The sequence below is a fragment of the Schistocerca cancellata genome, chromosome 6 (assembly GCF_023864275.1).
Source record: "Schistocerca cancellata isolate TAMUIC-IGC-003103 chromosome 6, iqSchCanc2.1, whole genome shotgun sequence".
NCBI lineage: Eukaryota > Metazoa > Arthropoda > Insecta > Orthoptera > Acrididae > Schistocerca > Schistocerca cancellata.
The window spans coordinates 595,133,902-595,149,937 of NC_064631.1; the positions used below are offsets into that span (position 1 = coordinate 595,133,902).

Genomic DNA, 16,036 nt, shown 5'->3' on the forward strand with positions numbered 1-16,036 from the left:
CTTCAGAGAAAGGCCAACTGGATTGGACATGTACTTAGACACGAGGGACTCATACATGATGTCATTGAAGGGAAACTCAGAGGAAACGCAGGACGAGGAAGAAGAAGAATTCAACGTCTGGACAACATGAAAGATGGAAGGAGATGCAACAGGCTGAAGGAAGAAGCTGAAGACAGGGAACAGTGGAATCAGAAATTCTCCGTACGAAGACATGGACCTGCCACTAGGCAGAATATTGACTAATAATAATAAGCACTGCATAGCAAGATTTGCAATATTCAGCTGGTTTCACTTCAGTAGGCCTTCAGCAGAACTGGGGAGGGGGGAATTGTGTGACTCCAAGAATTCAAATCGAAGTGAAAGATTTCCTTGTAGCACACTCCTATTCTTACAGAAGTTCCTCACAGTGCCTGAACTTTTCTCTGTAATGTGTTATTTATTTGTATACTACAAAATTGTTAAGGCTTTCGTGGCCACTTGTTGACAAACTGCCTATTGGCTTCTGTCTCGGGTTCTTCGGCCGACGTTCATCTAATGATTTTTCTGACGTTTCGCCTGCACGAGTGGCTGGCATTGTCAAAGCTTCACCCTCCATTGCCGGTGGTGAACTGGAGGCGAGCTCGCGGCCGCAGACTATATGTACCTGGCGCGCCAACGTTCGAGGGCTTCTCCGCGGTCATTTCCGGTGCGGTTCTCCTCTTGCTACCTGCGACAGTCGTTCGCTGCAGTACGGGAAGCCAGGATCCATTTACCTTAAGGCTTTCCTCTTTCTTGTTGAAACTGTTCGCGTGTTTTTGGATTTCTACAGCTTCTCTGAACAAGCGTGTGTGATAGTGCTTCTCTACAGCCAGAACTTCCGTGTCGGCGAATTTTATTACGTGGTCGGTCTCATTCAGTGCGTGCTCTGCCACGGCCGATTTCTCCACCTGCCCCAACCTGCAATGTCGCTTATGCTCTTTAATCCTGGTGTTAATTGATCGTCCAGTCATTCCGACATAAACTTTTCCGCATGTGCATGGTATACGGTATATTCCCGACATTGCAAGTGGGTCTCTTTTCTCCTTCGCCAATCTAAGACACTCTTTGATCTTCCTTGTCGGTTTGAAAATCGTCTTTACGCCGTGTTTGCGCAATATACGGCCGATTCTGTCCGTCACTCTGGGAATGTATGGCAGAAAGGCCGTACCCGACATTTCTTTTTCTGGTTCCTTACTTCGCCGAGTGTTTGGCTCTGTTACACTTCTAATGTAATTTGTGGAGTACCCATTGCTCCTCAGAACAGTTTCCAGGCTTTTCTGGCTCGGGTGGTGGTTTGACAGTTTGTGCAGGTATCGGTCCGTGTGTGTCGGTTTTCGATACACGCTGTGTCCCAGGTTTTCGCCGTCCCTTGTGACCAGCACATCTAGAAATGGCAGTTTCTTGTCCTTTTCTACTTCCATGGTAAATGTTATGTTGGCATGGAGGCTGTTCAAGTGTCTCAGGAATTCACCGAGCTGTTCTTCACCATGGCTTCACACCACGAAAGTATCATCGACGTACCTGTACCACACCTTAGGTTTGCAAGTCGCCGAGTCCAGTGTCTGTGCTTCGAATTGTTCCATGAAGAAGTTGGCCACCACTGGACTGAGAGGACTACCCATGGCGACGCCTTCCAGCTGTTCATAGAAATCGCCATTCCACGTGAAATAGCTCGTGGTGAGACATGCATGGAAGAGCTTTTTGATGTCTTGCGGGAACATGGAACCGATGTGCTCCAGAGCGTCACTGAGTGGCACTTTCGTAAATAACGAAACAACATCAAAGCTGACCAGGATGTCGTTTGGCGCAAGTTTCAGTTTCTTCAGCTTCTCAATGAAATGTCCTGAGTCCTTAATGTATGTGTCGGTCTTCCCCACGTGTGGCTGGAGCAGAGAGGCCAAGTGTTTCGCCAGTTTATACGTTGGCGCGCCAGCTACATATAGTCTGCGGCCGCGAGCTCGCCTCCAGTTCACCACCGGCAATGGAGGGTGAAGCTTTGACAATGCCAGCCACTCGTAGTGGCGAAACGTCAGAAAAATCATTAGATGAACATCGTCCGAAGAACCCGAGACAGAAGCCAATAGGCAGTTTGTCAACAAGTGGCCACGAAAGCCTTAACAATTTTGTATTACGCCTCTACTGGGAGGAGATTTGCAGAATGTACCGACGCCTTGACCAACGACGGAAGAAGAAAGCACGACTGATGTCCTCTCTCGCCTTTCTGTCACGGTGCCGAGATGAATGTGCCCCACTGAAGTTCTTGAGATGGAAGCGCCTATTCACCACCGCCCAAGCACATCATATCTACGACAGAATGGAACGAGCTTTTCTTCGTGAGCGAATACATACAACACGGAGAGACTTGGCAAGAACGGATCAGGAACTTCTGGACATTTTCTATCAAATAAGTAGCAGAATGCGTCGAGACGACTGGGACAAGATCGACAGCATCACTCACAGGAGCATGCAGAACGAACTTGAGCGCTGCACCGAGCGGCAAAAAAAAAAAGTTTGAAAGATGCCGGAAGCAGACCGACAAGGTGATTCCCGACATGTCACACGCAGTGGTCAACCTCACTGAACGACAATTGACCGAAGAGGAAGTGTCTGTTCTTCAAAAAGGAGGGAATTTCGCTATCATCCCAAGAACCATACCTATGGAGGACACTATTGCCAACACCGAAGCAGCCATTCGGACCCTTCCTTGTGAAAGGGCAGAGGAAATACGCACTGAAACAGCCAGGATACTGCGCCGAGCAAAACCACCAGCTTGCAACCTGAAGAAAGAAGAGGTACAAGCCATTAAGAATCTCAACGCCGACAAGAGTATATTGGTACTGCCTGCCGATAAGGGGAATGCGACCGTCGTAATGAAGACCAAAGATTATGAGCAAAACGTCCGAGACCTATTAGATCCGACGATGTACCGAAAACTAAGCGCAGATCCGACGCAGCGTATCACTCGGAATACGAATCGATTAATCAAGGCGTCTTCTCTGCCGGCGGACATACAGAGAAACCTGCGCAACACAGAAGCCCTACCACCTCGGCTGTATGGATTACCCAAGATCCATAAGAACAACGTTCCACTGAGACCGATCGTTAGCGCTCCTGGCTCACCAAGGTATAAACTGGCGAAACACTTGGCCTCTCTGCTCCAGCCACACGTGGGGAAGACCGATACATACATTAAGGACTCAGGACATTTCATTGAGAAGCTGAAGAAACTGAAACTTACGCCAAACGACATCCTGGTCAGCTTTGATGTTGTTTCGTTATTTATGAAAGTGCCACTCAGTGACGCTCTGGAGCACATCGGTTCCATGTTCCCGCAAGACATCAAAAAGCTCTTCCATGCATGTCTCATCACGAGCTACTTCACGTGGAATGGCGATTTCTACGAACAGCTGGAAGGCGTCGCCATGGGTAGTCCTCTCAGTCCAGTGGTGGCCAACTTCTTCATGGAACAACTCGAAGCACAGGCACTGGACTCGGCGACTTGCAAACCTAAGGTGTGGTACAAGTACATCGATGATACTTTCGTGGTGTGGAGCCATGGTGAAGAACAGCTCGGTGAATTCCTGAGACACTTGAACAGCCTCCATGCCAACATAACATTTACCATGGAAGTAGAAAAGGACAAGAAACTGCCATTTCTAGATGTGCTGGTCACAATGGACGGCGAAAACCTGGGACACAGCGTGTATCTAAAACCGACACACACGGACCGATACCTGCACAAACTGTCAAACCACCACCTGAGCCAGAAAAGAGGCATGATTAGTACGCTCGTAACGAGAGCAGGACGAATATGTGAGCCTCAACACCTCAAACGATAAATGCAACACCTGGAAACTGTTCTGAGGAGCAATGGGTACTCCACAAATTACATTAGAAGTGTAACAGAGCCAAACACTCGGCGAAGTAAGGAACCAGAAAAAGAAATGTCGGGTACGGCCTTTCTGCCATACATTCCCAGAGTGACGGACAGAATCGGCCGTATATTGCGCAAACACGGCGTAAAGACGATTTTCAAACCGACAAGGAAGATCAAAGAGTGTCTTAGATCGGCGAAGGAGAAAAGAGACCCACTTGCAATGTCGGGAATATACCGTATACCATGCACATGCGGAAAAGTTTATGTCGGAATGACTGGACGATCAATTAACACCAGGATCAAAGAGCATAAGCGACATTGCAGGTTGGGGCAGGTGGAGAAATCGGCCGTGGCAGAGCACGCACTGAATGAGACCGACCACGTAATAAAATTCGCCGACACGGAAGTTCTGGCTGTAGAGAAGCACTATCACGCGCGCTTGTTCAGAAAAGCTGTAGAAATCCAAAAACACGCGAACAGTTTCAACAAGAAAGAGGAAAGCCTTAAGGTAAACGGATCCTGGCTTCCCGTACTGCAGCGAACGACCGTCACAGGTAGCAAGAGGAGAACCGCACCGGAAATGACCGCAGAGAAGCTCTCGGACGTTGGCGCGCCAGGTACATATAGTCTGCGGCCGCGAGCTCGCCTCCAGTTCACCACCGGCAATGGAGGGTGAAGCTTTGACAATGCCAGCCACTCGTGCAGGCGAAATGTCAGAAAAATCATTAGATGAACGTCGGCCGAAGAACCCGAGACAGAAGCCAATAGGCTATTTGTATACTCTCTTACAGTTTATTTTGCATTTTATTAATTCTTTTGTTAATAAATTTTTAAGTTAGAATTCTGTAAATTATGTAGTGACTCATTCAATGACAACCTGAAGCAGATAAATAGATAAATAAAATAAATACTGAATGATGTTTCCAGCAATTTGAATATCTGACATCTTCTTACAAGAATATCACGTGGAAGGGAGTCTAATGCTGTTTAGTGTTTTGTGACAATTGCAACATCTTCATTTTTCAGATTGTTAATATCTGTGTTTTTTTTCTTATTGTCAGTCATATAATGGATATGATATGTTTTTGTTCACATAAATTAATTTGTTTGCCAATGTTTATTTGATTTTACAGAAAAATGATGGTGTAGCTATAGACAAGACTGCATCTTTTTACTGTGGAGATGCAGCTGGCAGGGATGCAAATTGGGCACCAAAAAAGAAGAAAGACTTTTCCTGTTCTGATCGCCTGTTTGCTCTAAATATAGGATTAAAATTTTACACTCCAGAGGAACATTTTCTTGGTTATAAAGCTGCTCAGTTCAATCTTCCAGAATTCAATCCTTCTGCCTTGATGCAGGATAAGCCACTCTGCGAACCAGCAGGAACAAAACTGTATACAGATGAGCTAGAGGTAATTTAATAAGGCACTTTTTTTTTTTTTTTTTTAAGCAATGTATTCTAGTTTAAAATTTATACCCCATATAGCTACAGTACTAGTAAAACTAAATAAAGTTCTGCAGAACTTATATTTGGCTCTTTAATAAGTGAAGTACTGTGTTTACCAAATTATAAGATGACCCTGAACGTAAGAACTGCTCCCCCCCTCCCTCCCCCCCTCTTTTTTTTAAAGATGTTCCTAGGAAAAAATATATTTTTAACATATTCTGACTCATAAAAATTACTCATTTTTGTTGACTTAAAGTATCTGCCTAAAAAGTTTACATTACACGTATTTGTCATTAATTGATTGTATTTTGATAATATGAGGAGAAATGAATATAAAAAATTGTGTACATTAATTTTTATCTTCACTGCCTTTTTTTGTTTCTTTAGCCTGTCATCTGTGTCATCTTTTTTGTTTTGTTAGCATGTCATCTGTGTTATCACTATTTTAAACCATCATTGTCATCATCCTAACAGGGCAGCTGAGAAACTTATATCTTCGTTGTCACAAATACTTGGCAGTTTCATCCGAATGTATTGCAATTTCTGAAGTTGTGGTTACAGTGGGACCTCAGAATGCAGCAGTTTTTTTCTGAATAAATAGGGGATTTCAATTCTGTACTGACGTGAGAATGTTATATTGTCTCTTGCTTCCAAACATACCTTTTGCCTGCTGCTCTCTTATTGGCTGTGTAGAACAGGGGGATGACACGCCCCCTATTGTCCCAGTCGTACTTCATGATGAGTGTCAACAACATTGCTGCATGAAACACAAAGTAAGGCACTAGCTCCACTCTAGACTTCTACCATGTCCTGCAGAAATGTGTCCTATTTTTGAGTAACTGTTGAATTTTAAAGTCAGTTCGATTCGAGGCACAAATGGATTCATGCAAACTGCAATTTAAAAGAGGTAGATGTTCATAAAAAGTTAAAGTACGCAGTGTAGATTCCCATGGTTGGCAGCATGATGAAATTTACTGCCCGCACAACACCTTCCCTTCCTGCACTCGTCGTAGTTCTCACTTCTCAGTCAGGTTGGTGTCGCTGTTACCGTGCAACCAATCTGTAGTGCTGTGTTCGAGCAACAATGAGAGTCAGATGCCAATATCTTCTAGGGTGCAGGTTGTAACTAACAGCATCAACTAGTAAGTTAATAAAAGATCACAATCACGATTCAGTCCAATTCTCGTACTGCGCCTATCCCATGATCTGTTGACGTCTGTTGGTAGTGTTTACACAACATGTTTTTCCGCCATAATTTATTCTTGTGATAACAGTTGCTGTCAATGTAATGTGGTTGTTATTTGTTAGACATTTAATTCTGGATTAATTTTCGTTCTTGATTCATCAGTAAATTATTTTGAGGGACAACATTTTTGCCTTTGAATGGTATCTTTACTTAAAAAACAGCATAAATGCATGCATATAGCATCTGTAGATCTATGAGAACTTTTATTGCAGATCTGTTCAGATAAAACAAAAGTTTGTAAGTTCACAGAATTTAATGTCGTTACCAGCTGTGCTTCACAATTGTAAATTTTTAGGCAGAACATTAGATTGTTGTTGTGGTTAGTTCATAGTTTCTCGACTATCCCTTGCACGAGTGCCACAAGTCAAACTGTCACGTGATTGTTTGAACTAGATCGATGCTGTATCAAGTACTTTGGTGTATCAGGAAATTTCGGACCTATTTGAAAGCAACTATTGTTTGTTAACCCCTATTCTTTGGAACTCTTCAAAATAAATTTGTACAAAACCCTGACGGCCAGAGCTTTATCTGTAAATGTAAGATGAACTGTACAATCTTCCATTAAACTGTGTAAAAATGTTTACCTCAGTAGTAATAGTTTAATCTGTAAATATAAAATGACACTGTATTTTTCGAATGTTGAATTTGGGAAGAAATGTGGTCTTATAATCTAGTAAAAATGGTATATGATTGAAAATCTGTTTCGTAATCTGATCTGCACAGTAGAGGTATATTCAGGAGCTGATGAAGTTGTTTCTGTTAACCATAGAGGACATCTTGAATAGTAAGTTTTTGGCTCACTTGTGGCCTTATGTAAATATTAATTAAATTTGTGAAGTAGCTATACAAATGAAACTTCACAACATAACATTTACACACACACACACACACACACACACACACACACACACACACACACACACGTGCACGCACGAAGGCGCGCGCGCACAGACACAGCTTACACACCCATGACTACCATCTCTGGCAGCATGGATCAGAATGCATCTGTCTCATTGATTGAAAGCAGCAGTCTGGAAGTGGCAGGCAAGGGGGAAGGATAGCATGTTACAGGAGCGTGCAGGGACTAGATGGAGGCATGACAAGCCTGCCATATGTAGTGTAATGAGGCTTTGGGGCAGGGAAGTGGAGGTGAGGACAGAAAAGGAGAGGAGCAGGGAAGGGGAAGGGGAAGGGCAAGGGGAAGGGGAAAGGCAAAGGCAGACAGGTGCATTGGCAGAGGGCAGCACACAAAGAGGCTGAGAGGATGGAATAGTGAGGAGGTGATAGGACAGATACGGCAGAAACTTTTGGGTGGAGGATGTGGAGACAGCAGATTACCAGGTTGAGGCCAGGATGATTTCTGGTGCGGAGAATGTGTTTTAAGGATAACTCCCATCTACACAATTCAGAAAAGGTGATGGTGGAGTGGAGAATCCAGATGAACTGGGTTGAAATGAAGCATGTTATTCTCAGCTGCATGTTGTGCCACAGACAGGTCTACCACGCTCTTGGCCACAGTTTTGGTGGTGGTTTGAATCTTTCTGATGATTGGTTTCAATATGGGATGAATTGCTATTCAGTTGTCAAGTTAGCTTTTGAGCTTTGTCATTGCATATTGGCTTGAAAGTGTGGTGGCACAATCTTCAGTTGCTGAAAGCTGCTAGTCAACCTATCTGTGGTGTAGCTCTACATATGACCATTACAGAAAGTAATCAGTCTTGCATTGTACTGTTGTGTTGACAGGTTATAGGTTTCAGAGTAAAAGTACGTGCCGGAGGTAGTACTCAAAAGGAACAAGATTGACAACAATTTATTTTGAAGAGTTCCAAAGAATAGGGGTTATTTCAAAATTTTTCTGTTTCAAACTGTTCCTATGTGTCACATTTCAGATTTATTTGGTCCGTAGGTCACTTATCTTTGCCAAAACTATTGCTTTTAAATGTTTCCCAGTTATGTTAAGTGGAAATTCAGTGTGTGTGTGTGTGTGTGTGTGTGTGAGAGAGAGAGAGAGAGAGAGAGAGAGAGAGAGAGAGTAGTAGTAGTTTGTCAGGGGGATAAAAGTGACAGGATTGTCAATGACTCTAACCCCATGAGAGCTCTGAAAAAATTGCTTGGGCTACTACAAGGCATCATGGATACAGAAAAATGCCCATTTTTTTGCCAAATAACAGTACATGGACACCTTTTGATCTTTGTTGGCCAGAAGACTCTGCGCCGAAATATTGTGGCAGGACGTTACTGATATCCGGCAGTTCTCCCGTGTTTTTATGAAACAATCAGTACGCCAGGAAAGCTGTAAACATCCCCTTTTGATCTTGTCACATGGCAGGTCTGGAGCTGAAGGCTGTAGGACGATGGTTATTTCAATTATCTACACTATTGTTAGTTTGATGGAATTCTTCATTCTTATTAGGTGTCCGCCATCCCTGTCATTTCAGCCTAACTCATTCATCCATTATTATTGATGATATGCCTTTATGAACACACGTCTAGGCATGTCTCCTGTGATTCTTTTCTTCTGCTATCCTTTCAACTACAGTTTACAGCAGTGACCCCTTTTGTAATACTTTTCCAGTTAATCTCTTCTTTATGTGGTAGTTTTAATAATTGACCTCATGTAGCAAGTCTTTATTCTTTTCCCAACTGTTCCATCTGATTTTCAACAGTCTTCTGTAATTAATTTAGTTCTCTCTTCTTCACCCTCTCTGTTTTGTACTGTATGGAACTGTGCTTCAAATGTAGCAGAAAACCTTTTTGCCCTGTGGAATGTGTGCTAATTTGTCTATCTTGCATCTTTCTTCTTTTTCTGTTCTACTTCTGACATAAGAAGTGTGATCATAAAACAACAGGAATTTTTGATTTTCTTAAAGAATCTTTATTTATTCATCAACATCAACTTCGTCTCCTTCAGTGTAATCCCCCTCAGATATAATACACATGTGCCAACACTTTTTCCAATCTTTTAAGCACTTATGGAACTCACTTTTCATTATGGTTGTTCAGCTGTTTCAGTGATTCTGTTTTTACCTCATCAGTGGTGGCAAAATGACATCCATTAATGCCTCTCTTCAGCCCCGGGGAATAGAAAGAAGTTGCAGGCGGCCATGTCCAGCGAATATGGTTGTTGAGGCTTCATTTATTTTATTTTATTTTGTTTTATTTATTTATTTATTTATTTTTTTTTGCCAAAAAAATCCAACCAAGCATTCAGGTGTGAGCAGGAGCATTATTGTGATTCAAAATCCACAAGTGGGTTTGCCACAGTTCTAGTTGTCTTGTGTAGTATTCCTTATTTGACTGTGTGACCATAAGGGAGGAACTCCTGATGCACTATCCTATTGTAATTGAAGAAAACAGAGAGAACAACCATCAAATGTGATCGAACTCGTTGAATTTTTTTCAGTCTTGGCTCTCCGGGCTGTTTCCATTGGGAGGATTGGGTCTTGGGTTTTGACGTCGTCGTATCTGTATACCTATGTTTTGTCACCTATTAGAACCACATTTAGAAGTCCTAGGTTGTTGTCTACTTCATTCAGCAATTCCTGAGAGATGTCGTTTCTGGTCGAAATTCAGCAACTTTGGATCAAACTTTCCTGCTACACATTTCATGCCCAAAACATCCGAAAAAACTGCTTGGCATGAGCTGAAGGACATGCAAACATAAATAAGTAATTTTTTCTGATGGTGATTGTAATTTTTTCTGATGGTGATTGGAATATTTTCCTGAATGATTTTCCTTACTTCTTCCACCCTGTTGTCAGTTATTGGTGTGCTAGGGCATCCAGGACATTTGTAGTCTTCAGCGTCTACTCGGCCCTTTTTGAAATGTTTATTTCACACGTAAATTCTTGTCTTATTATCATAGGTTCATGGAAAGTCACAGTCAACATTTAATATGTAGTGCTGCACTTTATTCCATTTTTCAAGCAAAATTTAATGCAAATTCTGTGAGCCATCTTTTTCGAAAGTAAAAATTCCTGAGCATTAGAAAATGCGTATAACCTTTTTGACTGTGAGCAATAAATTAAATGTTCAAAACAGCTGAAAACGCAAACATATGAAAAAAAAAATGCCATCAGATTTACAAAGCCAGCGAAATTAAAAAAATTCCGTTACTTTTTTATCACACCTCATAATGAAATTTATTCATCTCCTAAAAAGCCTCTCATCCGTATTCAACATTTAACCATCTGGCATGCCTATGTGTTGTATATAATTACAATATAATTTCCTTATTGTTTATGTGTGTATTGCAGCACCTATTCCATTTCATTAAGCTTCCACTCAGTTCCTCTTCCCAGGACCTGTGCCCATACATAGTGCTGGTTAGACAAACAATGTCAAGATCGCAGTTGGGCAAGTGGACTCGGGTGGGGTGAGTAGATGGAGAAAGAGGGGGTGAACAGGAGGATAGGTTGGGGATGGGTAGCTAATGGCTTGTAGGAAGGCAACAGGTGTGGTGGCAAGGAATGCAGGATGGAGAGGTGACAGGTGCACACGGTAGGCAGTACTGTAGCTGGTGAAGTGTTGCTACATGATGGAAAAAAACATGGTGGCTTGGTTTGGGAGGAGATGAAAGAACAGAGGAAGGGGAAATTTTTGAAAAGAGTGTGTGAGAACAGAGGTTTGGTGAAGTTGGAGGCCATGAGGTTTACAGAAGTTTGTTGCAAGGATAACTTCAACCTTTGCAGTTCAGAACAGCTGGTGCTGGAGGGAAAGATCCACATGGCACGGGTTGTGAAGCAGCTATCAAACTCAACCAAGTAGTTCTCAGCAGCATGTTGTGCCTTGCATGGTCAGCTTTGTTCTTGTTCACAGTTTGGCAGTGGCCATTTCTAGTGGACAGCCGTTTGGTCGTCATGCCAACATGAAAAGCTGTGCAGTGGTTGCAGCAGAGTTGGCATATGATATAGGTGCTTTCACAGCTGGCCCTGCCTCTGATGGGATAAGATAAGCATGCAACGGGACGGGAGAAGGAAGTGCTGGGTTGGCGAATTGGACAAGCCTTGCACCTGGGTCTTCTACAGGGATATGACCTTTGCAGCAAGGGTTGAGAGTGGGAGTGACATAAGGATGGCCTAGGGTTGGGTGGGCAATGGATCATCGCTTTAGGAGGACTGGGAAGAATCTTGGATAGAAGGTCCCTCATTTCCGAGCGTTATGATAGATAATTAAAGCCCTGGTGAAGGATATGGTTTAGTTGCGCCAGTTCAAGGTGATATTGGATGATGAAGAGGGTGCTCCTTTTTAGCTGATTCATGGGGATGGTAGGAGGATTAATGACTAGGTTTGAGGAGGTAGTGCCTGTATGTGTGATTTTTTTTGATGTGGAAGATGTCAAAAAGTGGGTATTGTTGGTGACACATTGGTTTGAGGAGGACCAAGTAAAGCCAGTGAGAGAGCAGGTGTTGAGGTTGTTAAGTAATCAAGGTAATGTGTCTCGACCCTGAGCCCAAATCATGAAGCTATTATCAGTGACTCTAAGCCAGATATGTGGTTTGGGCCGTTGGCTTTTCCTTCCTGTCTCTCCACATCTTTCCCTATGTTTTCCTTCAAACATTCATTATGCACATGCATCACTGGCCGCAGCTAATGTATTCGCGCATGACATGCTGACAGCTCATACCGTCTGTTGCAGCCATTTTGACTGCACTGTGTGCTATCCTACAACCCAACCATCAGAGGTCACAGTTAGAATTTTACACCTTTTTCTTTCCTGCTCATGATTTGACAACTTATCTGCAAGCAAATGTTCTTACATTACAGAACTGTCTTACTGCACCGAGAACAATTTCTTTTGGCTTTGGCACTCCCCGAATCCAGTCCTTGTTATCTAGTTCCCTTTACAACCAACTAATGTTTTCATTTATCCATTTCCCGCATCATTTCACATTTTCCAAGCAACATCTCATCCTGAGTGAATCCCTGTTCCATCTGTCTGCATCAGTTCATAAAGGTACTGACACCCTGGCTAAGACCCAGTCCCACGTCATGTTCCTTAAATGGTGCCAAAGTGCCCCCCCACCCCCAGTGGCCTAATAATAAAAATTCCCTCCTCTGTATCCCACTCCTGCTTTAACAATGACCGTCATCTTTTCATCCCTCACAAACCTGGCACTGCAGAAACACATCTCCTTGGCGCAGGCATCCCAGATCCATCCTTTCTCCTTCCACAAGATATTGTTACTTTGCAGTCCCAACTATTTACACCACATCTTCCAAATTGAAACTCTTCTCAGCCAACATTTGGAAGAGTGCCCCAGGCATCACTTCCATAAATTATCCAATCTGTTGAAATTGTACTCCTACCTTGGTACACCATTATCCATCAACACCTATGCTACTCACAGTGAGCACCCGATCAACCCTCCACAGCACCCATATCCTCATCACCCGATTTCACCCTGGACTGGAGCAACTGAACCGCATCCTTTGCCAGGGCTTTGAGTGTCTATTATCATGCCTGCAAATGAGGGACATTCTGCAGAAGATCCTTCCCAGCCCTCACAAGCGTTTTTCGATCATCTGCCCAACCTCCCCAACACCCTGGTCCATCCCTATACCATTTCCAATCCCAACTCCTGGCAAAAGGCCTCAACTTCAGCCCAACAAAGTTTAATCATGCTAGACTGTTCATAGATTTACAATCCTTCTCCCGATCCTTAGAGTGGAAAGACTTCTTTGCTACCAATTCCTCCAGCCTAATCACAGCATTGAGTCATGCCTTTTGCAATTCATACCATCATCCAACTATGACCCTCTGCCATCCCACCTAATCACTCCCTGGTCACCATCCAGAAATTACTTCCCTCTTAACTTGGCCTCACCAGGCTTCCCCATGTCCGTTCCCAAGAATGCAAACCTCTCAGCAAGAGGAAAGGACTGTCATTCACAATCCCAAACAGATCCAGATTTAATCATCCTGCCTGAAGACAAAGGCTTCACCACTGTCATGATGAATAACAGTGACAACTTCACCGAAGGCCTCCATCAGTTGTCTGACTACTGCACCTATGAACTTTGCCATAGTGATCCCACTTCAGTCCAAAATAACCTCCAATCCCTGCTTAAATCCTTAGGACCATCCCAGAATCTCTCGACATCCATCACCCACCTCACCCCAGCAAACACCCTGCATACCCACCTTCTACATGCTACCCAAAATCCACACATCCAAGAATACTGGATACCTCATAGTAGCAGCTTATGATGTCCCCTCTGTAAGAATTTTTCTTCTTGTCGACTAACACCAACCAGTTGCCCAAATCCTAGCCTGTTGCATCAAAGATACTAACCTCTTCCTTCACCTACTCTGAACTGTACCCCCACCCCTTTACTACCTGGATCCCTTCTTGTTACTTCTGATGCCATCTCAAACATCAAAATCCCTCATCCCAATGGTCTTGCCACTATTGAACACTATCTCCCCCAAAATCCTTCAGATTCTAAACCCACTACCTCATTGCTCAAATACCTTACCAACTATACACTCAAATACAGTTACTTCTCCTTTGAGAGGAAGGTATATAAACAAACCCGCAGCACAGCCATGGCCATCTGTATGGCACACTCCTATGCCATTCTGTTTATGGACAATCTAGAAAAAGCCTTCCTAGGCTCCCAAAATGGCAAACCACTTGTCTGGTTCCGGTTCATTAAGGATATCTTCATGATCTGGACTCAGGGCCAAGACATCCTATCCTCACTCATCCACAACATCAATGTCATCTCACTCATCCACTTCACTTGACGATCCTCAATGAAATATGCCACCTTCCTCAATATTGACCTCCATGTCTCTGATGGTTTCACTGATACCTCTGACGATGTTAAGCCGACTACCCATCAACAGTACCTGCTTTTTGACAGCTGTCACCCCTTTCACACCAAAAAACTGCTCCCTTACAGTCTAGTCACCCATGGGCAATGTATCTGTAGTGATCAAAATTCCCTTGTTTAGTATGCTGAAGATCTTAGGAGGGCCTTAACAGACAGGCACTTACACCCTCCCCCCCCTCCCACAACACACACACACACACACACACACACACACACACACATCCTCAAACAATCTTAATTTTCCCAAAGCCTCAAAGATTCAGCTACAACAGTGGAGTGAACCCCCATCACTTGATTCCCACCCTGGACTGGAGCAGTTGAACCATATCATTCACCAGGGCTTTGGTTATCTATAATCATGCCTGGAAACAAAGGACATTCTACCCAAGATCCTTCCCAGCCCTCACAAAATGATATTGTGTCACTCACTCAACCTACACAACATCCTGGTCTATCCCTAAACCACTCCCACTCTTTAACCCTTGCCACAGGGGTCATATCCATGTGGTAGATCCATATGCAAGGCCTGCCTATTTCACCAACCTAGTGCTTCCTACTCCAGACCTGTCACCCATTTATCCCATCAGAGACAGGGCCACCTGTGAAAGCAACCATGCCATATACCAACTCTGCTGCAATCACTGCATAGCTTTTTATGTCAGCATGACAACCAATCAGCTATCCATCAGAATGAATGGCCACAGTCAAACTGCGACAAAGAACAAAAATTGACCACCTGTTGGCACAACATGGTGCTGATCACAACGTGGTCGAGTTCAGTGGCCGATTCGAAACGTGCCATGTGGAGCCTTCCCTCCAGCACAAGCTTTTCTGAACTGTGGAGACGGGAGTTGTCCTTGCAACACATCGTGCTGCACTCCTGTAGTCCCCCTTGGCTGAGTCTCTGTTAACCCACTATCCTCACATTCTCTACCCTACAGTTCCCCTTCCTCTGTCGTGTCACTCCTTCTCAGTCCCTGCCTCCACGTCATCTTCATTACGCACAGCAGATCACCAGCTCCAGTAACCGCATATCACATGCCCAGTACATGCACCTACCGCCCTTCTCTCCTGCATCCCAAGCCAGCAACCTGCTGCCTCCCCATGAACTGCTAGCTACCCGTCCCCAACCATTCTTCCTGATTTCCCTGTCTCTTTCTCCCTCTAGCCACCCCATCAAACACAACCCTGCTTCAGTCCATCTGCCAAACTGCAATTGCAGTAATGTGTGTCCAGTCAGCACAATGTAGGTGCACAGCTCTCTCTCTCTCTCTCTCTCTCTCTCTCTCTCTCTCTCTCTCTCTCTGTGTGTGTGTGTGTGTGTGTGTGTGTGTGTGTGTGTTTTATTTTTTAAATTTTTTTTTTTTTGTGTGTCAACAGAAAGCTAGCAAGTTTTCATTCTTTTTTGTGTGTGCCTGTCGACTACTGTTATTCACATTCCGCCAGCACTTTCCTTGCTATCAATATACAAATTAAAAATGGATGGTGGCAATGAACAATCCTGTTGTATACCTTTCATGACTTTGGTTTCCAGAACAATTACAGAAGAGATTATGAAAGTGTGCAGTTGGACAGAAAATGTCAATAAACCCTCATCTTCCGTAATTTT

General features: G+C 43.6%; 1 protein-coding gene across 3 annotated transcripts in view; it reads left to right on the forward strand.

Moving 5' to 3' along the window:
- Positions 1 to 16,036, forward strand: part of LOC126088587 (bifunctional polynucleotide phosphatase/kinase) — an 82,670-nt gene that overhangs the window by 44,863 nt on the left and 21,771 nt on the right. For all 3 annotated transcript variants that reach the window (XM_049906791.1, XM_049906793.1, XM_049906790.1), the window contains one exon: positions 5,029 to 5,307. In XM_049906791.1, coding sequence (XP_049762748.1) covers positions 5,029 to 5,307 — 279 coding nt within the window. The remainder of the gene's footprint in view (positions 1 to 5,028; positions 5,308 to 16,036) is intronic.